A 25,154-nucleotide genomic window follows, 5' to 3' on the forward strand; every position below is an offset into this window, starting at 1 on the left:
GAAAAACAGGCTTCAATCTGATAGTTCAGGTTTTCAAGTACACAAAAGGCCTAATTTCAGCCACATAATCTCATTAGTATGTCACAATTCCTTTCTAAAGCTGTTCAGAAAATCTGATCAGTTGATCACGCATCCATAATTAATGATGAGTGTTACATTTAACTTTTGCATGTGACAGGCCAAATAAAGGTTTGAACACAACTGACTTGCAACTGATCCATGCATTCTCGTCTTTTTGAAACAAAACTAATAATGAATGCTGTCACTATATCAAACAGAAAAACTTTTATCAATAACAAAGATTAAAATTTTATCATTGATGTTATAGAAAAACACATTTGTTACTAATCAACAGTGTTGGATAAAAAACGTGATTGGCAGGACATGACAGGTTACCAGGACATTTTCCACTTTTTCAGCATTTGTTCACATAACAACATCTCTGGCTTGACTGCATTTTTTCAGATATGTTATGAAAACCAATGTTGATTTATCACTTTTTATCATGTGAACTGGTTAATTTCAAAGACGTTTAATAGAGGGATGACAATGGCTTAAAAGGAAATTCTGCTGAACAGGGTGAAGAATCTCCTTAGAAATACAGAACTTAACTTGAGTAGGGGTGTGCAATATAACTGGAATACTAGTATATATTTATACAGACATCAGCAATACAAGTATCGCATTACAAACCCTTGCGTATCGATATTATTTGACATAAATTATATCTACTATCTTGAGGGATTTGGATAAGAGTGGGTACCTATCTAAACCATGTAAACAGCGCACCCTCTACGTTTCCATATTGATGATGTAGTAGGTAGTCTCATTTATCCATACTACCCATCTCGCAATCTGAAGTCTGGATAATTGAATGAAGAAGTACCGTTTGAACAGTACAAATATATATTATTTAGGCCCCAATACATAATGCAATATTTATTGCAATATGTTCGCAATATAGTGTGTGGGAGTTAGTTTTCATGTTAAGTATTTTAGTTATATCATGGAAGTAAATATGTCATGAACGTGAAGTGGACATTTGGGGAATCCCCCGAGTACATGATATGGTGCTGCCATACTAAGGATTATAATCAAGGCACTAGAACCTCTGATCACTGGATTCTTACACTCATGAATTCCAAACCCAGGGGACCCTTGAAAATATATAGTGAGTTAACAATAGTTCAACTTCACGACAAGCAGGGTGATGATAATATACCATAGAACAGACATATATTCAGAAAGACAATAAAGTTAACTTCAGATGGTTTTACTGTAACTGATTCCTAGAATCAATTCAGCAAGCTTTCAAATAAGAAGGATTCTGCAGCTCTGAAACCCGTTAATACAATTACTACCACAGAGCATGATTTTCCCACCTGGAAGTGATGGACACACTCCAAGTCTCTGATCAATAATGCACCTGAATACATTCCAAACAGAAGCTGTTTTGTCTCACTACACAAATACCTAACTAGGCTTCACACAATGCAAGCCACCAGGAACTAAATTACCCAGTTGTTTGGCAGCTTGCTACATAAAAATACAAATTTTCTTAAAATAAAATCATAAATGCACAATTTAGGACTGGAAGGTTCATGATGACTGCTCTGAATGGAGTCAAATTGAACCCATAACATTGATAAACCTGACTGGTATTTCCAAGGCTGATCATGCTTCAAAAACCTCATCCTTATTTTAAGTACAAAATAATACTTGAATTCTTGAATTCTTGATATCAAGAGTCAGGCACCTTCTCAAGAAAGACTGTGCAGCCTTCTCAAGAAAGACTGTGCAGCATTCAACATGTTTTCATCATTGGTGCTTCATACAGTAACAAAATATACACACAAATTTACATACAAACATGTCACAAAAGTCACAGCTAAATCAGTTGCAAATTAGTTTAAATCTGAATATCTATAATACATTGAATATTTACAGAAAAGGCAGATGTTTTATATCATGTGTCATAACTGGGAACTTATAGACCTGCTTAGAGGCTTATATTCAGCACCAAGTCTGCAGCCAATGTCAGCAAAAAAATCCCAAATTAGAAATACAAAGTTCCCAATTCATGTAGTCATTGTTATAACCAGTGATCACCAGTGACAAGGTGACTTGTATTTCATTTATAACAGGACCTATAAAGATGTCTGAAAAGACTTTAGGGTTTAGTTTTACACAATCGCATTGAATGCGATGTCAAAATACCTCCTAATTTGAGAAAACAAACAAAAAGCCCAATGATGACATTATGAGGTTTTCAGTTTGTCTGGTAAGGAACTTAGTTTGGAATCAAAGAGAAATCCCTGAGGAATTCAGTTACGATTAGAATGAGGCATAATCAGATTTTCTGTGTGCATTGCATTATACCAGTACCATCACAGACACATACAGAAGATTATATGACTACTTCCCCATGAACACAGTATGGACACTGAAACTTTCCTGAAAGGCATTAGAGTTATCTCCCTTGGTCAAAGTTAGGTACACTATAACAGTCAATGTTAAGAAAACCAAACCTGTCATTTAACATTTTTTTTCAGTAGATCTCAGTGGTAAGGTATGGACTTTTATAAGCAATGCTTACTTTAAGAAATGTTACTAGAGTCAGGTTTAAAGTGACTAAAAAGTCACAGACTGCACGTATGTGTAAATTTAAGTCTTTGATTACGTTACACCAACTGACAGATGATAAAGAGTTGCAAACTAATCTAACTACAAGATTATAGGATGCTTTAGGAGCAGTCAAAAAGTTAGGTGTCACATAAATAACTTAATTCCTTTAGTTTGGGGACATCCCAAAATCATAGCATGATATTTTCACATAATATTTTATCTAATCATACATTTCATTTGTGTTTCCAGACATTGTTGTTCCTACAAAGGTCAGAATGGTGATTTCTAACTTCACCTTATGGTAGATTTGGCTGATCTTATTGTTATCTTTGTTGATACAGGTATAGCTTAGCTGAGGGTAGACTTTTACATCATAGCTTCCAGGAGGAAAGAGTTTTTTCAGAGAAACAGCATGTTTTCCCAAAATAAATAACATAGAAAATAGGGCTGTTATGATTCCCTCACATATTCTGTGAATCAAACCCTATCCATTCATGAATTGAATTTGTTATTCGTGGCCACTAGAATCGAATACTGGTATTTATGAATATGCAAGCATGTGCATTTACATACCCTGTACCTAAAAATATCTATAAGAACATGTTATATGCATAGATTTCTTCCAAGACAACACTCTTATAATTTGACAGTATTGTGGTCACTGGTCATTGTCACATTTGAGCAGATACTAGTACCTGGATAAGTGCAGTATATAAATGTATGATATATTGATAATTAACAAACCATGTCAACTAACTTATGTTGTTAATGTTTCACTGAATATAACAAATAATGCTTCCACTGCTGACTTGTTATTGTATTTGTGAATTAATATTCGTATTCGTTACCCTACATTCGTGATACGAATCATACTCCCCTCATAGTGTATTCTTTGCAGCCCTAATAGAAAATAACATTGCACAGATTCTATGACACATGCTGGAGACAGGTGACGAGTACAGGGTTACAACTGAACTCAAAAGCTTTACTAGCCAGGGTAAAGAAAAAATGTCTCTTGTAATGTTAAAACAATGGGGAAATTAGGAAATCTTTACTAACTCACAGGAATTTGTAGTAGCCCTGGGCTAGCGGGCTAGTGTTAGGTTCTAACACTGTATTATACCTGGAGTTGACAGCTGATAATTAAAATGATTTTCCTTTCCATTATGTTGGTGCCAAACCATCAGATTGTCGCCAGGTATCTATTACAGTCGTTGCCTTGCATGGAGTTTGCAATTTAAGATGTGGACACATTAATGAAGCATTATTATTGCAGTTTCAGCCCCTAATGGACATTTTACAGCAGTTTCATTCAATTCAGTGGTGTGGAAAATAAGTGCCCAACTTGTCTGACTTGTTACATGAGATCGCAGATAAGCAAATTAGCCTTACTTGCCCACAGACAACCGTAAAATTTAGAAGACCCTTAGTCAATTTTCATATAAAAAAAACAGCTGAAAAAGTGTTAACATCGAGAGTGTGACAGTAGTGTATTGTTTACTTCCTTGTTCTGCCCCGTGAAGATCTGGGTTAGAATAGGTCTTCAGCAACCCATGCCTGTTGTAAGTGGTGACTAAAAGGATCGATTGGACGGCTTGTTGACTTGGTTGATGCATGTCATCGCATCCCATTTGTGTGGATCGCTGCTCATGATATCAATTACTGGACTGTCTGGTCATGTTTGTAATCTGGTACCGTATTCGACCCATTAAGGGCCCCTCCCCCAATAAGCGCCCCCCCCCCACCCTGCCGAAAATTTATATAGTAATTATTTCGTTTTAAATGAACATCGTCCGGGAACCGAGGTTTCCGGGTATTTGAAGTCTGTATAAGCAGGGCATGACTGTACTCTGTTTATTTTAGATATTTGTGACTTTGAATATTATACGCAGAAAAAAATGACACCATACCCCTTCAGCGAAGTCCGACAAATGAACGGGTGATGAGAAACTTCTTCAGTACAAATTCGAAATTTGAGATAAAAAAATCACCAGACATGTTGATTTACTGTTTAAATTGTATTTTTTGTTCAGCTAGGCATCGTTTTATATCCAGGGATTAAGATTACCTTGTGCATTTTCTCGTAAACTAAGCCGGACACAGCAATCAGCTGTACACACGTTTTCTTGGAATCTACCGGTGATTCGGTCAAGACACACCCAATGATATAACTTTACATTATTTTAATGCAAGGATTAGCAAAAGTTGTATCTGAAACTATTTTTTTATCAGGAATAATATATTCCAATATCTTGTTAATTTAGATACAGCTTTTATTAAACATATTTAAAATAATAATAACCCTAAGCGAAGCAGCTGATCGCTATTGCCGGGTATTATTTTTTACATGGAACCAGTCTGACCAGTCACCGTCAAGGCTCGCGTGCACATAATCGCTTGATCGCATGAATTACGTGTTGACACAGAATCGTCCAACAAAAACAAATATGACGAATAAAAGTATGGCATTTATGATATATGTATCCATTCTCTGTCACCTTAAGTTCGTTTCAAGGCGTCAATAGCGGTAATTTGACCATGGTTGCTGTTAATAACTGTGAGTTGTGCAAAAAAACTTCTTTTTTTTTCTTCCGATCGCTTCACACACGATTAATTAAAACAATTTTAAAAGGAATTTTGAATAAAATAAATGAAATAAGTTACAAACAAAAGTTCAGATATACAAAGAACACTTTTTATAGCCAGACAGTGTAATTACATAAATAAATAATTTGCAAACTTCAGTATGGATTTGTTGACGTGGTATTTCCGGTGTTACGTGCTCACAATTATGTCTTTCCATGGGGGAAAAAACATCAAAACTCAAAACAATTCGTGTATAATGCGCACCCTGGGCGCTTAATTGGTCGAATACTGTATATTAATTTTACTCAAGATTTCAATAAATATTGTTTACATTAATTTTTTCAAAATCAGGGGTGAAGTGATCGGCAGATCGCACCAACTAACTATTTTATACAATATATATTATACAAGAAATAATGCACAAAAATTTGAAACCATCTCATGACACAATGTCACTATGTGTTTTGTCTCTTATAATTGACTGGTCGACTAGTTGTTTCAGCCTTACTGGTTACTCAGATACCTTTGTGACGACATGGATCAATCCTCCATCTATCCCAATCCTGAGTCTGGACAAGCTTACAACAAGGCAATCAAGCCATAAATTGATTTGACACCTTACCAAATATATAGGTTGATCAATACCATTTCCTACTTCATGAAGTAGATCTGTCTCATTGGCACTTCACGTTGACATTGATCATACATGCCATGTATCGTTAACTTGCGGAATGGATATACCGGTACATTAAACATAGCATTCCTTTCCATTGAAGTTACACATCATACAGTTGAGCGCTAGCATATCTTCTGGTGACATAAGCTATTGCAGATCTTCGTGTCATGGACAAAACAACAGTACAATAGTCTCATTGTAAAACTTGAGTTTTTTAAAAATTCACATAAATTTTGGTAGCCATTTGTTATCGGTATATCGAAGGTTTCAAAAGCGAGGGAAACTGAATTTTTAACAATGAGTGAGTGAACAATATTTCAGTCATATCACAGCTTGTCAGCTTAATGTGTGAAGAAAGCCCAAAGTGGTGCAGGTCTCTGATGTTAACCACTTTGGTAAAACCCGCGAACAAGGGTATGGTGCTAACAAGCCTAGAAACATAATCGGGGAGAACCGGGATTAGAACCCACAATCAAATGAACAACAAACTTATTGTTTATAATTCTAAGAATACTACCTCTATTACATCATTGCCATAAATACTGTATTTTGGCTGCAATCACACAAAACTAATCTTTAGTATTTTCGACAGAAGGCCTCTTCACTGTCAACAACACACACTGGTTGTCAAGATAATAGAACCGGCAATCAGCATCAAGCTCTTCAGTTTGCAAAGGCAGGTAAACCACTTCTCTCCATCTTGTAAACATCCCTCTTATCATCATTTTCGGTTTTGTGATGTGACTTCCATTTTTGCTTCAATATGACGTCATTCCGATTCTAAAGGCACTTCTGGTCATATTGCATTATGTGGAGTATTCGCAAGAATTATAGGTTTCTTGCGTGTCCAAGGGACACAACTCGTCACAGCAAATTGCGACGTCTTAGGCGACAAGACAAATCGTGCAACTTGTATTGCTAACGGTTTCATTAGACTGTATATTTAGAGTTTGTAGGAAAGCAGCATCTTCTTCCAAAAAAACATCCAGAATTGTGACAGTATCTGTTTTGCTGATGATTGTTGCTAGCATGCTCAGGGGAGCTTCTAAAATAACACAGTGACCTCCCTTAGTTGCTTGTAGTCCAAACTTCATCCCAGCGCTTGACACCTACGTTACCCTCCCGGTGTGGAAAGCTTTGCTGTGAGCTTCACAGTTATAGACATTGGGTTCGACTACATGGTTTGAGATGTTTCTAGAAAGCTGGATATTCGAAAGGCGAAATCCTTCTTCAGGACCTGACATGTGTCTCATATACTTGACCAATGCAGACGTAATACCTATTGGAAATTGCCGACATTTCTGCCTGCTTCCAACATTGTGTCCTGGATTCAAGAATGGAGTACGTGCCTCATTTGAGACATTTGACTGTGACAAGTTCTAGACATTTGTGAGTGTACAGACTTATGTTATAGGGCCTGTTAACTATTGTTGCTGCTACATATTTGATCCATTGTATTGCTTTTTATGATTGTAAACCTTATTCTGTGTCTTTCAATATAATTTGTTGATTGTTCATTGATCTTATGTGGTTATTTCCTGATTTCACAATTTAGTTCCGTACATACCAATTTCAGGGTCAACCTTCACGTTTCAACTTGGGAATCAACACGTAATAAAATCAATGAAATTGTCATTGTAGGTTAAGTTCATTGATAATTTAATTTAACTATGACATTCAACCAAGGTAAATATGGAAAGCAACTTCGGTTCAATAGCTAAAATATTGACTGTCCCTTACAGGTGGTATCAGGGGGAGGCTCAATGCTCCAAAACCTCCATCCCAACTTTTGAAGATTTTTATCTGTCAATGAATTTAGCACACAATATTAATACATTGCAAAAACACAAAGATGGAAAGCAAGCCCCCTTTCAAAATTCCTGGAACTATCCCTGCTTTAACACTAAGCACACTGGATTACTAAGGTGGGTCTTAATCCTAGTAGAGACCAAATTTGGTTGGTTGGGTTATGAGCACCAAAGTAGGTTTCTTTTCTTAGATTTGGTTCAAAACAGTGCTCATACTTTCGTTCATGAATTGAATTGGTACAAAAATCTGAAAAAAAAACTCCACTAAACTGCAAATAATCTGATACTCTGAAAATCTGATCCTGACAAAACTAAATATTGAAAAAACTAAAAAGTGCAATGCAAACTTAGGGAACATTTTAAATATGCAGTAAGAAATAGGATTAATGTCTGTAATGGCAGTAAGATGACCTCAGCACAGTAAGCTTGACTGTTATGAACCCAGTGACATCACAGGCTGCTGTTGGGCAGGCAAGGAAGACGACATAAATTATTCATCATTTTCTAATTAGCATCTCTATATATGAGCTTAATGTGATGACTTCCTAACATGTCTCCCTCATCCTTCTACTCTACACATGGTGCTACCCAATCAATAGTTCCACCACAAATTCCCTTTTATTGGTGGGAGAAGATTGGCTGAATTTTTTTCTGAAGCAAAATAGCCACATGCAGAACACTCAGGGGAATTTCTTCATCTTATTTCAAAGCAATTCCATAGTCAACTGCGGCCACTTATCATTTTTGATACAGATGCAGATGCAATTGGTACCGGGACTTGGCATCTATTTATTAACCACATCTTCAATTAGACCTGTACAGGTGCAGGCTATATATAGTACACTGCAGATCAAAGACATTGACTCACAATAAAGAGACTCCCATAAAAACTCAATTGCATGTCCCAACACCGATGTTACATACACAAGTATGATCAAGTTGATTGCCTTTTGTTCCTGAATACTAAGGAGTATCAAAATGCAGCAAAGAAAAACTAGGTCAGTCGTTAATATTTAGCAGCTACTGTTTTGTTTGTAAAGCCTTATATAATTTCTGGACATGTTGAAAACAGAAAAAAACAACAAAGATTGGTATAACTCACTCATCATTAAAAAATGTCCCTACAAATAAAGGTAATAAATATCTATGACCTCAAGACAAAGACCTTGTTATGGTATCAACATGATGGCCTGGACGACAAACTGTCTCCTAACACGCACTGGAGGATTAGCCAAACTCAATTAGCATTGTTTATCATCTAATAAAAGACAAGCACAAGTCTTGTATAAGAGCCTTTGTGAAGTATCATTTTCCGTATTACAAGGGGCGGTCGGGTAGCCTTGTGGTTAAAGCGTTTGCTCGTCACAACGCAGACCTGGGTTCGATTCCCGACATGTGTACAATGTACAAAGCCCATTTCTGGTGTCCCCAGTCCTGATATTGCTGGAATATTACTAAAAGTGGCGTAAAACCATATTCACTCACACTCCTTATTACAAACTGATTTTATAAAGACTTGATTCTAAATAAATATTTTGCATTATAAATTCTTCAACATAACTGCGCCTAGATAATAGTGATAAATGTCTTATCACTTTAAGAATCAGTATCTACATTTTACGTAATTTGTTGAAGAGGAACAGTAATATTGTGATCAATAGATATTGGTGAAATCCTTGGATCTGGAGTGCCTCTGTTTGTAAGTGCATTATGCTGCACTTTGTCACTGATGTTGAATTAATCATGATTAAGTATCCCACAATTCTACTCCTGAATGGACCAGTCAGTGCCTGAAGGTAGGGAATCGGTAATATATCCACGATATCTGTCTTATTAAGGTCTTGGATCCTGATGAAGTAGGCCACTCTTTACTTCTGTTGTGGTTCACTATGTTAAGGACATTAACACACTCTGGAGCTCATCACCTTTGTCTTGCCATTCTCTATGAACGTCTTCATATAACAACATTACATTTACTTATATACTTGTCTTTGTAGTGACAGAAAGGAAATTAAAAGAAGATCAGTCTTTCACTGATGCTTGAGCTTAGGTCAAATGTTTTGTAAAACATGTTTTACTGATTTTTTATCAAGTTGACAACCAATCTTGGGTAGCTTGAAATAAGAATAAAATCAATTTGTGTACAAGTATTTGAATTCTAAAATCTTATTAAGATTAACATTGTTTTGGGAGGTATGATTAGCAAGGAAAATATCTGCAATCCGTTCTGCAAGTATTCTCCAGGTGTACCCAGTGGACAGCCAAAGGGAAATTAATAGAATTTTAAAAAATAATTTTGTTTGTTTTGATCAGTTGTAAAGCAAACATTGTTAAGTGCAACTAGAAGATTACATAATAATACTCCCTGCTCTTCATTTGCCATTCACAGATCAGGCTTGGATTTGAACAGATATATCATTAGGTTTATTTAGAATATGATCCCAGGCACCTGGGTAGCCTTGTTTGGCTTAAAAAGAAAGATTTAATTCTCATTAATTGTTTTTTATATTTATTTTTAGATGATTACTGAGTTGATTATATGTAAGTTGTAATAATGCAGAATTAGAAAATGGCACTAGTCCCATTGTCCTTGCCAATCTGCCCAATAGTTAAGGTATGATAAGGACTAGAAGAATTTGCCATTTTAAAGGGGTTTAAAGGAGTTTGCTGTATGTTATCATTATAAGGACTAGTAGACTAAAACAGTTAGTTTCTACTACTGCAATGCTTACCAACAATAGGAATTCTACAATTTCAAGCTTGCTGCCAAAAGTTGTTGTTGGTGGTGGTGGCGGGGGTGTGGCAGAGACTTGCAAAACCAAAAACCTTGCAGGAGGATTTCATCACATTTTTTTGGTACCAATACTAACTGGTGCCAAGGCTAAAGACAGAAAAACCCCAGCTGTATCAATATGAACTGCCCAAACATAGTTCTTCAGGGCATTAGTTTCTAATCCGAACTATGTCATCAAGGCAAACTTAAGGCGGTTAAAACATTGATGCAGTCATTACTAGAGGTGTTTAGACTGTCCATAATAATCAAGCTCAAGCAATTGGCTGCCACCAAAATCATCGCATAGGTCCAAGTCTACAAATGGTGCTATGTTTGGCTGGAAAAGAACATTCTTCTTATTAAGCTTAATAATAGATCACTATGGATCAGATCTAAAATCCAATCTGTACAAGCAGACCTCATTGATTGACATACAGATTGATACTCTTTTCGGTGGAAGCACTGTTTCTTCATTTTCTTACAACCATATTAGGCTACAAGACTACCTCCTGATAAAACACCCTACCAGCTAAAGAGAAAAAAAATATTTAGAAGAAGAAGAAGCAAATCTGTGAACCCCTATTGCCTCTTCATTAGAAATGCTCTGTTCAATAGTGTCTGAGACAAGACGATGTCTACATTACAATTTTGTCAAAAAACAAAACAAAAAAAGATTGCTACCATCTGGAAAAAAAATTGCTAAAGAAAAAAATGGATGTGTTGTGGCCATCCTTGCGAATTGAGTGAGTGAGTGAGTATTGTTTTACGCCACTTTTGGCAATATTCCAGCAATATCACGGCGGGGACACCAGAAATGGGCTTCACACATTGTACCCATGTCGGGAATCGAACCCGGGTCTTCGGCGTGACAAGTTAACGCTTTAACCACAAGGCTATCCGACCGCCCCCTTGCAAACTGATTTCAAAGCATACATTGTATATGTGTATGTATGCAATACTGTTCTCACAGGTGATGAAGTCTGGACTACATGCATGGAAACAAAGGGTTTGTGCCAGGTGCGCCATAGGCCATAGCTATCATGGTGTATGTGTCATAAAGTATTGATGTGCGAAAAGCCAATGGTTTATCTAGTGCTATTTCAGAATTCAATATCAACTGATCTTAAATAATTCTTTATTAACCAATGCACTTCACAAACCAAAAATACATTGCTTTCTTCTTAAGCAAATATGGATAAGAATCAAGACTCCATACAAGTATCACCAGCAGAACTGCTTTTTACAGGATTTATCATTATGAAAACAAGAACATATACATAATTGTATCCTTATTCTCTCCAATATGTTGCAGTTTAGAAACAACTCATTATTACAGTATAGGAGTCAGTTGGAATTAGAGCCACTTTCAAAGGCATTTTAGTAAAGTTAATGTTGTGTCAGCTGCATGTGGAAGAAACGCCCAAAGTAATGTAGGTCAGAAAAACTCGGCACTTTTATGAAACAAACAGGTAGATAGGTGGTTATGAGACAAATGACCGACCAAGGATCGTAACAGGGGTGAATTTTGGTTTTCGACCCATTATTATTTTTATTTCATTTGTTTTCAGTACAATCATGAACTCCCACATCCTGACACAGGTAAGGGACACAACTCGAAATGTACGAGATAATGCACCCCTCCTTGATATCTGGCATATGGAATATGCAAGTGCCATGAACAATATCATGGTTTATTCAGAAGGAGATGTGTGAAAACAATCAATGACCTTCAGGAATCAATATCATGCATTCTGTTTTTTGTAAAAGGAGTTGCCAAAAGCACCAGGTGTGAATGGTGTTTATAACCAATGATCTCAAATGCATTACCAATCCGGGAACTATTACTCCTTGTCTGGTACTCTACCTTTTACCTTGAAAGAGGAGGCATATCTGTATTAGAATGCACTTAAGTTAAAGCATGTTCCAGTGAGATTAGAGTTTACTAACAGCATTCTGCAAAGGAGCTCCTTTTATATTGGAGCCAAAAATAATTTATCATGTTTGCCCTAGCCAAACATATCAACAATTCATTCTTCATGACAAACCACATTACAGGGTAAAAGTAAAAAGGAACATTATTTTTCGGCAAACTGGATGAGAATTGTGAACTGCATTCCATTGGAAGGGGTTCCCAATGATTCTTTTGTTCATGCTGAAGTAATGTCTCACCTCATCTGTAGCCATGTTGGCCTGCATCTGGATGTCCTGCAACTCACGGCGCATATCATCGTCGGTTGTCGCCATCTTTGCTGGTCTGGCTGATCACAGGGTGCCACAAATGGGTGATCAAGCTCCGGTCGGTGCTGAGACAACTCTGAAATGATTGCCACTAGTTTTAGCTGGGGTTATGTTGACTTACTGCAAAGCTAAAAGCATTTCTACACATCATCATAATTAAGAATGATTTCTCAAACATTTGGGGAAAACAATAGCACTTTGAAAAGGCAATGGGGCAGGCACGAATTATGATACACTGATTAAATGAGGATGCTTTACTTTGGCTGGTGGTCCTTCATGCAATCACTATGATTATGAAGTATGTATTGGCAGAACAAAAACATGACCGTAAAAAATGTAACACAGTCTAACACTTGAAATTCAACATTTGTCGCATGTACAAGCTTCACGTCTATCATAGTCTCAGAATTTACAATTATCTTGGTGAATAACAAACTGAGCTGATCAGCCCAGCTTAGTGAAATTCTTATGAGAATGATTTGGTTGGTTGGTATGTAGTTTTACGCCGCACTCAGCAATATTCCAGCTATATGACGGCGGTCTGTAAATAATCGAGTCTGGATCAGACAATCCAGTGATTGATATCATGAGCATCGATCCATGCAATTGGGATCGATGACATGCTTCAACCAAGTCAGCGAGTCTGACCACCAGATCCCGCTGAAAATGAAGCCAAAGCACAACTTTGAGGCAGTAGACTGTTTTGAAGTACTGCACACATTATTTGAGATACAGTTTCTTCACGGAGTTACACAGGCCACTGTATTTAGATTTTTATCTTTTTAAAAACTTGTTTTACTAATAGTTTACTAATACAGTGATCCCTCGACTTCACGCTCCTCGAAGTACCGCTACTCCGGATGCACCGTGGGGTAAACCTGGCTCCAAAAAATGCATGAAGAATTTCCCCCCAAAAGTGTGTTAAAGCAAATAAAGTTACAAATAAACTGATGAGATTTAATTCCAAGTCGAAGTACACGTGTGTGTATTTGTAAAACAATTACGTTCATTGTATCCGGCTGCATGTGATCGAAACAATTCTGCCTTTTGTTCCGGTTGTGAAAAAACATATCGTATATGTAGATGAGCACAGACAGAGCAGTACCAGATATTACCTAAGGTAAGGAAGGCCACAGCAGCTATATAAGAATAAATGACAGTTTACTTCATAATAGTTTCAATTTCACACCCCTGAAACCATGGCAACTACAATGTTACGGCTTGTCGAATGCTGTAAGACACAAAGTTGAATGTCTTTTAAATAATTTGTTTTGCTTGTCACTGATTTAATTCTGCCTCCTGGAAATCATTTGCAATTTCTTCAAGCATATTTCCAGGTAGGGCAAGGTGTGAAAAGGGGTCTTTTTTGGCCGATGGTATATGTATTATTTAAGAAATGAAGATACCCTTTAGGTGTTACACATCATAATGAAAGTTATCAGATGCGTTTGTATGAATTGACATTAGATTTTGTTCATTTCAACAATTGCACATTTGGGACTTATAACACTAACTGTACAGGTAAGGCTGATATGTGTAAAGAAGGCAGATTTCAGAGGTTTTCTCTGAGCGTTTTTCTAATATCCAAACACAAGCAAGCTTTGGCCCGGGGTGAATTTCTCTGAGAGAAGTACACAAAACCAATACAAAAACATGGCAAACAATTTATCTTGGGTCAAAGACTTGCTAATACTTTCATTTTAGCCATATTCATATACATGATGTATTTGATCCTCTCAGAAATCGAAAACAAGCGCAAGAAGATAAACAGCAAGTCGTCAGTCATTCAAACATGTATGATAATTTTCATACCAATATTTCGAAGTTTTCACCATCTTAACATTTGACATTTTCAATAAGCCAAAAAGGACCTCCTCCTTTGTATTTGACTATTAGGAAAGACACAGTTTGAAGGACATTTACAAAATATACATAAAGACAGCCTTGGGATAGACATTTCGTAAAACAGGATGGGTGTACGCATTATGTGACAGAAGTACAGGGCACCACATAAAGTGGACTTGTTGGGATTTTTTGCATTGGCCTACACCTGCGACACTACGATTGAGTTGGTATATTCATGATATATTATAATTCGCACATATGCTGTCAGACAGAAACCGGATCTAGTGATGAGATCAATATCGTCTGATGCATTCATTTGGATGCCAGATCAGCTTAACACAAATGTCTGAGAGCTGTTCTGTAGGTTTCATTGTAGACCTAGAATTCCCAGGACAACAGATGTTGAGCCAGAGGTCAATCACAGGATACATGAGTAATACCATTCTATTTTAAACAAAGCAGTGCTTGTTCGTTTCTGTGTGATAAATATCACATACTAAACACTGCTACAGAATCATAACAACACAAAAATCAAGTGACTTGTTATTTTCACAAATAGCCATGATAAAACTTACCCCTGATATTATGGCAACATAAATATTGTGGTCAATATATATACTACAGCCGTTGCCAAATTATTAATTATCAGGCTAAAATGATTTGTAAGAGGACACTCTCTTAGTATGTTTAGCTCACTGATTTGTCTGTTTCAAATTGATCATTTACAAGGTGCCTCCATATAGACAGAATATTGCTGTTAATCAATTATTCTAATTATAGATGCCACGTTACTAGACAGCAAAATCTAACAATAGTTAACACTGGTATTACTTCAAATGATACTATTTCTATAACGTCAGTGCCAATAATCTTGTCTTTTGTCTGTCATCACACAATAAAATCTTCAAATTTTCAACAGAAGTCCTCTTTTCTAACAGCGTCTTCCCACCTGAATCCTGTTCATATGTAGTCAGCATACATCACTTCTTTCCAATACCTACATCTTAGATGCAGACTGTTGGGGAGGTGGGTGGGATTTCTCCTGGTGTAATAGAGGCAGTATTCTTTGAATTATTAACAATAATAACTATTGTTTGATAATTATTGCAAAAAAACCCTCTATTACATCAGTGCCTAAATTTACCTGAGTAATCTGTGGGTTATGACATATAACAAGACCTTGGATAATTAACAGGAAATTTTCTTCCAATGATTTCCATCCAAATTGGGTCTCTTCCCCTAAATTCAGCACTTTGGGTTACCTAATTGCTTCAAACCATCATTCCAGATGCTTTACCAGTATTAGGTGCATTTAAACATGAAATCACCTCTAAGGGTACAATCCCGGAATAATGCCAAGTACCTCTGCAATTATGTGGTAAACTTCCATTATGTTTGCGTACAATTCCCCACTTGTGACATCAAAATATATATAAGTTGCCTACACAGCTCATGTTATCCTTCAGACTGTGTCTCCTATGACAATTCTGTCTCAGGATGGCTGAAGATGACCATAACTGACAAGTAGTGGCACATAGTATTGTATGTGCCACTACTTGTCAGATATGGTCATCTTCAGCCATCCTGAGACAGGTGCTTAGTAATGTCTTCGTCTGACGCTTGCAAGATAAAAACAGAAGAATTCTCTGTCTCTGTTTTGTTCTGAGGCATAACAGGAGATCTCAGACAGTGCAAACATGCTGATCAGTTGCAACCAATCCCTGGCAAAGGGCAGGAATCGTGTAATGTCTACAACCCTGTTGTCCACAGGCTGGTAGGGTTCTGATAGTAATAAAGCTCCAGTTCTCTGCATGTGTGAGTTCAGAAAAGTCAGGTGCATTTAATTCTGATACTGTGGCTCCTGTAGCGACGACCAATAGAAGACTGGCTGATCTCAAGGGTTAAAAGGAATCCTCCAGGACAGCAGACAAAACAATAAGAGAGGTTCCACTTTCGAAATGTGAGAGGGGTTCTAACATCCTCATGAGCCATTTGAATACAGGATGATCTTGAAAATAGATAGACAATCATGCTGTAGAACTGATGTTAGGGCCAAATGATACCCTTTAATGATGCTGTTTGGAACCCTTGCAAAGATGAGGAAAGAAGTCTGCAACCATGTGTATTGTTACAGGTCCCACATCCTCCTCTTCTGTTCCACTGGCAGAAATTGTCCCATCTGTTGTCGTAGACGGTGGAAGAGGATGGTCTCCAAGACCAAGTAACTTCGTCTGAAGCACACTCAGAGAAGCCTCAGGCCTGCATTTTCCCAGCGACAACTTTCAAGTTTGAATGTATCTGTGTTGTTGAAGCAGGTCTCTATGCTCCAGTAATCGTGAAGGTTCCTCCAGGAGCAACCAGAACAGTCTGGGAAACCATGGTCAGGCTGATCGTCCAGTCTTAATCTTCTATCTTGCTAATCACTCTTTCTTGAATGTTTGTCCCCTATCATTCGCATATCGGTAGTGGTCTTTTTGGGTACAGAAAATCCAGAGGAGTAAACAAGTCCGGAGTGACAACTCAAATAGTTATGGATAGCACACAGTAAAGAGGCCATGTTTAAAATCTAAAGATTTCATAGTGTGATGACAGCCAAAATACAAGATTAATGGCACTGATGTTATATAGTCTAATAGAGGTTTAATATTCGCAAGAATTACATATCCTATTTGAAAATCCCATCAAAGAGAGGAGTATAGTTTTACGCTGCTTTTGGAAATATCCCAGCAATACCATGGTGGGGGGCACGAGAAATTGGCTTCACATATTGTACGGGGAATTCAACTAGTTCTTTCAGCAAATGCTGTAACCACTCAGTGACCCCCAGCACCCCTTTCCATAAAGTGTGTAGGTGGCTATGAATGTTACAATAACACAATTACATATTTTCTGTACAACCAACCCAATGTAAAGATTCAACTTCAGAATGTATTGGGAAGCGGGTTGCAGCACCTTAGATCACTAGGCCACAGTGCCCATTACACACACAGGCAACAACTCACAGATAATGACAAGTTGAAGCACGTTAGCATTCTCAATCAATATTGATACATTCATTTTGCTTCAATTATCTGTGATTTAAGCATTTACACAGCAAACTACTGGTATGGAATTGATTGATTAATCCTACACATAACTCCAAATTGTTAAACATCAAACTCTAAGAATGGAAGAAAAAGTCAATTGGAGCACTTCTTCCTTGAACAGTATGTCCATGTATGGTAAAATCAAACAAAAGTTATTGTTGTTCTTAATTCAAAGAATACTACCTCTATTACATAATAGCCAAAATCTTGTATCTTGGCTTGTCATCACACCATAAAATATTTAGCTTTTCAACTGAAATCCTCTTTGGTTCAGTCCAATGATGACTATTCCCATAATCACTACTAAAAAAGAAGGGGGTTAAGGGAGCCTACCTACATAATAATTGACGACTCAAGTCATCATCTGTACTCGGCCCAGGTATTCATAAACAATGTCTCATCATGCTAATTCTTGACAACATTGGGGGCACTGGTGGCCCAATCGTCCAAGGTGTCCAGAGAGGCGTCCCTTTGGCACGCCAGAAACCTATGATTGTCAGTTCGAATCCCGGTTTGCCCCGATTATGTTTCTAGGTTTGTCAGCACCATACCCGTGCTCAGTATAAACATCACCTTTACAGTAAATATGGAAGTTATTATCCATAAATTGTGTTTACTTTGATATTATTTTCAATGTGTTATTTGTTTTCATACGCTTCATTTTACCCAGGAAGAATTAAGGTTTTCACAATATCAATAAAAATGTGAGAGGAAAATGCAACACCAGAAATGGGCTTCACACATTGTACCCCTGTCGGGAATCGAACCTGGGTCTTCGGCGTGACAAGCGAAAGCTTTAACCACTAGGCTACCCGACCGCCCCCTATTTGGAAGAGAACCACTACATGTATATTCAAACGTATTAACATAATATCATATTTTGGCATAAAATTGGAAATCCAAAAATAACGAACATTTTATTCCAGTTTTTTTCACTCTTAATCATGTTAATCACTTCATATTGCTGATACACTCCCATGGATTTGTTTTGTGAAAAAATTACTTTATGATTGTGAATTTACTGAATTGTCTGATGGCTGGCCTCAAAGGTGGAAGAAATGTATAAAGATCAATAACTGCTAAGCCTGTGCAGCTCTATTATGTAAAGTTCAAAGAGTTTGCACAACAAAGAAAAGATTCTTTTCTCACCCAAAATTGTTTATTACCCTTTTCTTAAATCCATCCAGAACAATCCATTACTTGCCCATTTTGCTGAATGACACTTGTATCTTGAGACTGGTGAAGTCATGAATAAACAAATGAATAAATCAAATGAATACTACAAGGAATCTGTGTTGTCTTTTTCCCGTTTTGACTACTGGAACTCCCAGAAACATCTTCAGTCAAGTCTTGTTAATCCAACATTCATTAATCCGGTACTTGTTAATCCAACACTAATGATAGGAACCGATTAAATCAGTGCTATTTAGACCTGTTAATCCGACAGTCTCGTACTCCGACTCTAACACACTTAATTTGCAACGAATAACTGAAATCACTCATTAATCAGTCTCATTAATCCAACACAGTGATCAGCGTACTCCATGGTCATCAGCCCGCATGCACACAGCCCTGTGTTTTGATGTGAGACGAGTCGGCTAGTAGCAAGAAGCATATTATAATGGCTGCAGAGATAATAAACAATTAATGCGTTGAATAAACAAAGCAGGATTAATCACATGATTAGATTACCTCAATCTCATTATAATCAGATACAAGTTGTCACAACTGTCGATATCCCATTTCATGAACTTTGACCGACCAATGAAATGATTATCAGGAAGTCAACATTAGCCACTAAGCAGCTTTCTTGAGCTTTGCAGCACTAGTTTCAAACTTGTGACTTCCATTCTAGACTATGCTATTCAAAGTATTTTGAATCAGTCAAACAGCCCATAACAATAGTTTTGTAGTCAAGCTTTAGAGGTTGCATGATTAGAAAACACAATCTGCAAACAATGTAACACAACAATATGAACATTTCATTTTTCATTTTTTTATCACAACATGTTTATATCATTATTGTTCGTCTAATTTTCTATCACGAACGTTGATACTACTTAATTTCGTTTATCCAACATACTCGTTAATCCAACATAATCATATGCAACCAACCATGTCGGATTAAGGGGACTTGACAGTATATAGTTGTGATAGGTAGTACTAGTAGTCAGCAGTCAAAGAACTATGTATGTGTATTGAAACAGTAGTCATAACAGGAGAACCCCTTCTCTTCACTGTCAGCTCTTGCACATGCATTAGGTAGGAAAATCTCACTTCTTTCTCACCCAGAATTAACACGGGTATCAAAACTACAATAAAGTATGAAACATTGACAGTCAAAATCCTGATGTTAAATTTGTTTATTTGTTATTGGGTCTATATATTCAAATATGATTAACATGGGAACAAATATCCCCATGAACCGTACTCAATTTTTGAAACACTGAAATCATCAACTTAGCCAAAAAAATTCAAGTTAACTCCTTGTCTGAATTCTAGAAGCAGTTCTCTGTAAACTAAATGCATCCGAGATTCATGTAGGCAGTTCAGAAAGTAAGCTGGAGGTAAGGATTGATCAGGAAGTGACTCCTACCATAAGTAGGGAGTGTTAGGGACTATAAATAAATGTATCAAGTCTCCACATCAAAGGTATGTGTTAAATCATTGATCAGCAATTCAGCAAGAGAAGATTCCATATGCTCCAAGTAGGACTGAATGAGATAATAACTAGCTTTGAACCACCCAGAGGGCAAACACTGCATCATCAACCTAATGCCACAAACTTTGTAATGGCCATGCAACTTGTATGATGATTTCACTTGCTGCATAAAAAATGATCTGTGGTATCTCGTGTGTCAGCAAGTTTTCATGTTGAAATTAGCCAACATAGAGCATTGACTTTGACCCAAGACAAACGAAGATAAATTAAATAAAAGGTTATCCTAAATAGCTGTATATTAGGTGGGCTCATATGATACAATATTCAAATAAAGACACCTCAGTCATAATTCTAAATGGGTGCAAGCAAATTGTAAAACCTTTTAACATGTTGATTTGGGTTAAACAAAAAGATCAGAATTCATATCATACTTGAATTGTTTATTTTTTTAATCGCTTTTACAACCTAGCCTTAGTCCTAATAGAAATATGTTCCTCACTCGTGGATGATATTATCAATAATAATGGCATGTGTGTATGATCTCATTAAACATCAAACAGTTTCCTAGCAAATTCCACACTGCATTTAAGAAGTTCTTTCATCACATACATTTCACAGTTCTCCTTTCTTGTTTTGACAATGCTGAAAATGACTTGCCATTTTGTGTATTTGTGGAAATCAATTATTTATTACAATTAACAGTAAGATCAAATGGGCAGTTTCACTCTGACAATGCAACCTGAAATTAACACATTAATATTATTAGTGAGTTTGGCTTAATGCTGCTTTGAGCAATGCGACTAGCAACATCACATAACATGATTAAAAACGAAGGAAAAGCTTATGAAAATATGAGGAAATTCGTTTACAAATTCCTCACATTATCTCACGATATGTACAAGCATGACAACAAAGTATAAACTGAGCTGACCACATTAAACATTTATCAATCTTCTGCGCTCTATTGCCCCTGCAGTTTTATATGTCTCAAAAATCAATAGGTAAGTCGCACCAGTCTGTGACATTTCTCAATAAACTCCAGCATAATATATCTTTGATTGCAAGCAACAATTCAGCAGGAGTATATCAATTATTCAATATACTAGAATGTTGTCTTATTACAACATTATGTGTCCAAAACAACACACACGATTTTGCTGACACAGTTTCTGTCTTTTCACTTAGCTTTAAATAGCTTGCTGTTTTCTGTAAGTGTCAGCGTGGTAAGATCAATGTCTTATCAATCTATTATGTGCTCCATACTCTGCCACATCAAAGCATTTTCTTTATCATTCACTCATTCTGTGATAAATTTGGCTTTTTTTAAAGACACTAATTTTATTCATACCATATTCTGTTGGATTGATGTTTAAGTGGGTTTGTTTGTTGTTTAAAGCTACACATCATTCAAGCTTTATGATGGTTGCCTGTAAATAATTGAGACACTCCAGTGATCAATATTGTGAGCAACAATCCACATCGCCAGGACAAAAGGACACGCTGTCAACCATGTAACAGAGTCTCACAACTCCATCCACTTGGTTGCCTCTTATGACAATCATAGGTTGCTGGGGACCAATTCTAACCCAGAATCCTCACAGGGTGAGTTGAACTTAACACTGCTTTAACAGTATTTCAGTTACATCATGGCATTTCAGGAAGTTCTCAAAGCAATCCACGTTGCAGATTGTAGTTCTGAAAAGAAATCCCCATTATCGGAGTATATAATCTGGGATTCAAAACCCTGCCCGCATAACTTCAAGTTGTTGCGAATAGCAACAAGTACCTAAAAATCCCTCAGAATATTTATTGTGACACATTGAGACACAAGGCAGTATATAGTACATAGTATAGGAACAAGAGCCTGGAAATACGACCAGATTTTGGTTGAGACATATTAACCTGCCCAAAGACATGCAGTCTAAGATTTGAGTACCTCTGCACCTCTTGAAACGTGACGCCTGGAGGATCGGAAATTGAAGTAGTAGCGAATAGCAACACCTCCATCAATACCTAAGAATAATTAAGTGACACTATGAGTATGAGACACAAGGGATATATCTGGTAAACCCTCAGTGGTAACTTCCAATGACTCTTTGAATACTTGCATGCCAACACATTAACGAGTGTTGTGGTGGCAGTCTCAAGTAGCAGTTCATATAGACCAGAACTTGATAATCTGTCATAAGTGTTTTTTCAGACATCCCTACTTACCCAATGACATGTAGTCTGAGATTGAGCACATTTCGATACACAATGCATAACAGTCAACTACTGCTGTAATCCAAGTGGTCCAAACTGGTACATCCTCCTCCAAGTTATCCTTCAGATAATAGCTGGCGAAGTTGCTTTCTGTTTGCCAAAAACATGATGACATCTCCCACTTTGACAGTGGACCCCTGATCGTGAATGCCAGGGCTGTGTGGATTACATGCATGAGTAGGATCCAATCCTGCATGTTGGTATGTTTGGTGGATTGTTGCCTCAGCTTGGCTCCAAGTCACCAATGGAAAGAACAGCCACTTCCACTGCCTCCTGGTAGACCTTGACACTTGACTGTTTTTCTCATAGTCCTGGTTCCATTTATCAAAGTTTCACGGAATTACTGCTGTCATCAATATTGGGGGAGCAAAATGAAACAGCTGACACACACATCATTATGTCCAGCTTGTACACTGAGAATACTTGGTATTAGGTTAAAGGCTAAACTTTCTGCCCTATCAGTTCTTACTAGAAGATGTAGGACCACTTCTAGGCCTCAGGCCAGAGTTCTGGAGCGCTTCTTCTATCAAGTCTGAACCTCCACAGCATGGCTGTTATCTCCGGCAGTGTGCTGAACCTTGGAGCTGTTAGGACTTGGACGATGCTGCAGCTCAGATTCCTATGGTACCATCTTTCCAGTCATCTTTTTATTCCAGGAAGCAAAGTGTCCTGGGCCAAAGAGACGCTTCCTCAAATTTAGCAGTACACAAGGTTGTAGTGCTGCAGTGGAAAGATGTTGATGTGAAGATTTTTCCCCAAACATGGTGTGCAAAACATGACTCAGGGCCAGATTGGAGACACAAACACGGAAAGCTGGTTGTTGTACCTTGTAGCTCCCAGATCAAAGATGTCCAGTTGTTGACACATCAGCCAAAGCAGTCTTGGATGAAGTTGCCATTCTGTTGGAATGGACTTGTGTCACCTTGACAGGATGTCGGCGATAACATTAGTAATGCCAGGGATGTGGTGAGCTCTGGCCTCAAGTGTCTATCAACCTGTAGACATGGAGTGTTCTGCCAAACGTGTGACTGGAGCATGTTCACCCCATCTTCTCGATGTTGTATGTACAGACCAACCTGTAGACATGGAATGTTCTGCCAAACATGTGACTGGAGCATGTTCACCCCATCTTCTCAATGTTGTATGTACAGACTTCAACAATCCCAGAAGACAATGCCAGGTGTGGACCAACATGACCTGACTGAAAACCTGCAGAATTTGATTATTGTATCTTAGTCCTCTGACCACGTGAACCCTTAGGAGGTCCTTGCGGTGTCAAACAGGTCTCTTATGAGCTGAACTAGCAAAAATGGGGCCAGGTCCCAACTTCTCTCTATCACCAGTTTCACATGCACGAAATATGAATGGTATTCCAGTAATAGGTATTTTGGTTGGAGAGACATTATTTTTTATCTCCCTTTTGAAGTGTTTCTAAAAAAAAAACAGCTATGGCCAGGCCACACTAGTCTCTTGATGTGCTCTCCCCTCGTACTTTGACTACTGCATTGAATGAAGAAGTTTATATCATCAACTTAAAGAAATCTGCATAAGTTGCAATAAGATAGAGTCGGCTCCAAGTCAAATCTACTCAGTGCTTTCTGGCATGAGATGATCATACGGAACCTCTAGACTACTGTTGTTGATGGAAGATGCTAATTTCTGCTGAGCCGATATTCCAGTCTTTAATCTGCCACAGACAGGAGACAATATTTCTGTGACAATCGGTGATGGCAGATCCCAATTGTCCAGTACTGGCAACAAGTTACTAATGATTAAATGTCTTTGCCTCGTTGTTGAAACATTTTTTTTGTCTCTTTTCTCTGAATGTAAATGGCAGGGGACCGTGTCCTGAGTGCCTGATGTTGCCTCTGGAATGTTGTGCAGACATCATTGGTATAGAAACTGTGAGAGGTGACAAACTAATCAAAGTCACAAAAGTTGCAAGGTTTGATTTAGCTGTATAAAGCATTCTCTTTCTCATGAGATTCGTCCTCTGAGACAGGCCCAAAAGGGGAACTGGGAGGCACATCAGGTACTGGGATAGAAGGTGTGACTGTTTGAAAGAACACCTTTAGCCCTGATTTTTAAAAAAGGGTGAAGGTTGATACTGCCATGGCCCCCATCCAAGGATGGAGTTGATTTTTATGAACACTAGATCTTGCACCGGCACCCATAGCCTGTAAAAGGTTAAACTGTGCACCAGCCCCAGGGTAAGTGCCCCTACGGTGCTGAAACAATAGGATATGTAAAAAGAAGACATTTTTGCAGGGAAAATGTTTTTCTCTCCACCACATGAGAATGTTTCACAAATGCTATAAGAAGCAATTCCAAATAATATAATGTTGTAACGTCCTAGATAGAAATCTGTAAAATGAAAAATAAACACAAAAACAAGGGCATCAATTCATAATAGCAAACGCAAATGTATCTATCTCCCTGTTCAATGAGAAGGACAGAGAGGGATCAAGGACAGATATACTGTAAAACGTGAAATTAATGCGTCTCCAAAAGAGTGTGACCGCTGGCCCCAAGCCAAATATGCGACTCAATATGAATGCGACACCCCCTCCTCTCAAGCATCAGTGGATTTATA

At 37.5% G+C, this 25,154-nt stretch overlaps 1 protein-coding gene across 3 annotated transcripts in view; it reads right to left on the minus strand.

The window, feature by feature from the left end:
• The window catches only part of LOC139442030 (synaptosomal-associated protein 25-like), a 126,446-nt gene that overhangs the window by 95,639 nt on the left and 5,653 nt on the right, over positions 1-25,154 (minus strand). For all 3 annotated transcript variants that reach the window (XM_071222791.1, XM_071222793.1, XM_071222792.1), the window contains exon 2: positions 12,638-12,782. In XM_071222791.1, coding sequence (XP_071078892.1) covers positions 12,638-12,712 — 75 coding nt within the window. In that variant the 5' untranslated portion in view covers positions 12,713-12,782. The remainder of the gene's footprint in view (positions 1-12,637; positions 12,783-25,154) is intronic.

The sequence above is a fragment of the Haliotis cracherodii genome, unplaced genomic scaffold, assembly GCF_022045235.1.
Source record: "Haliotis cracherodii isolate W230 unplaced genomic scaffold, xgHalCrac1.p SCAF_5, whole genome shotgun sequence".
Classification (NCBI taxonomy): Eukaryota; Metazoa; Mollusca; class Gastropoda; order Lepetellida; family Haliotidae; genus Haliotis; species Haliotis cracherodii.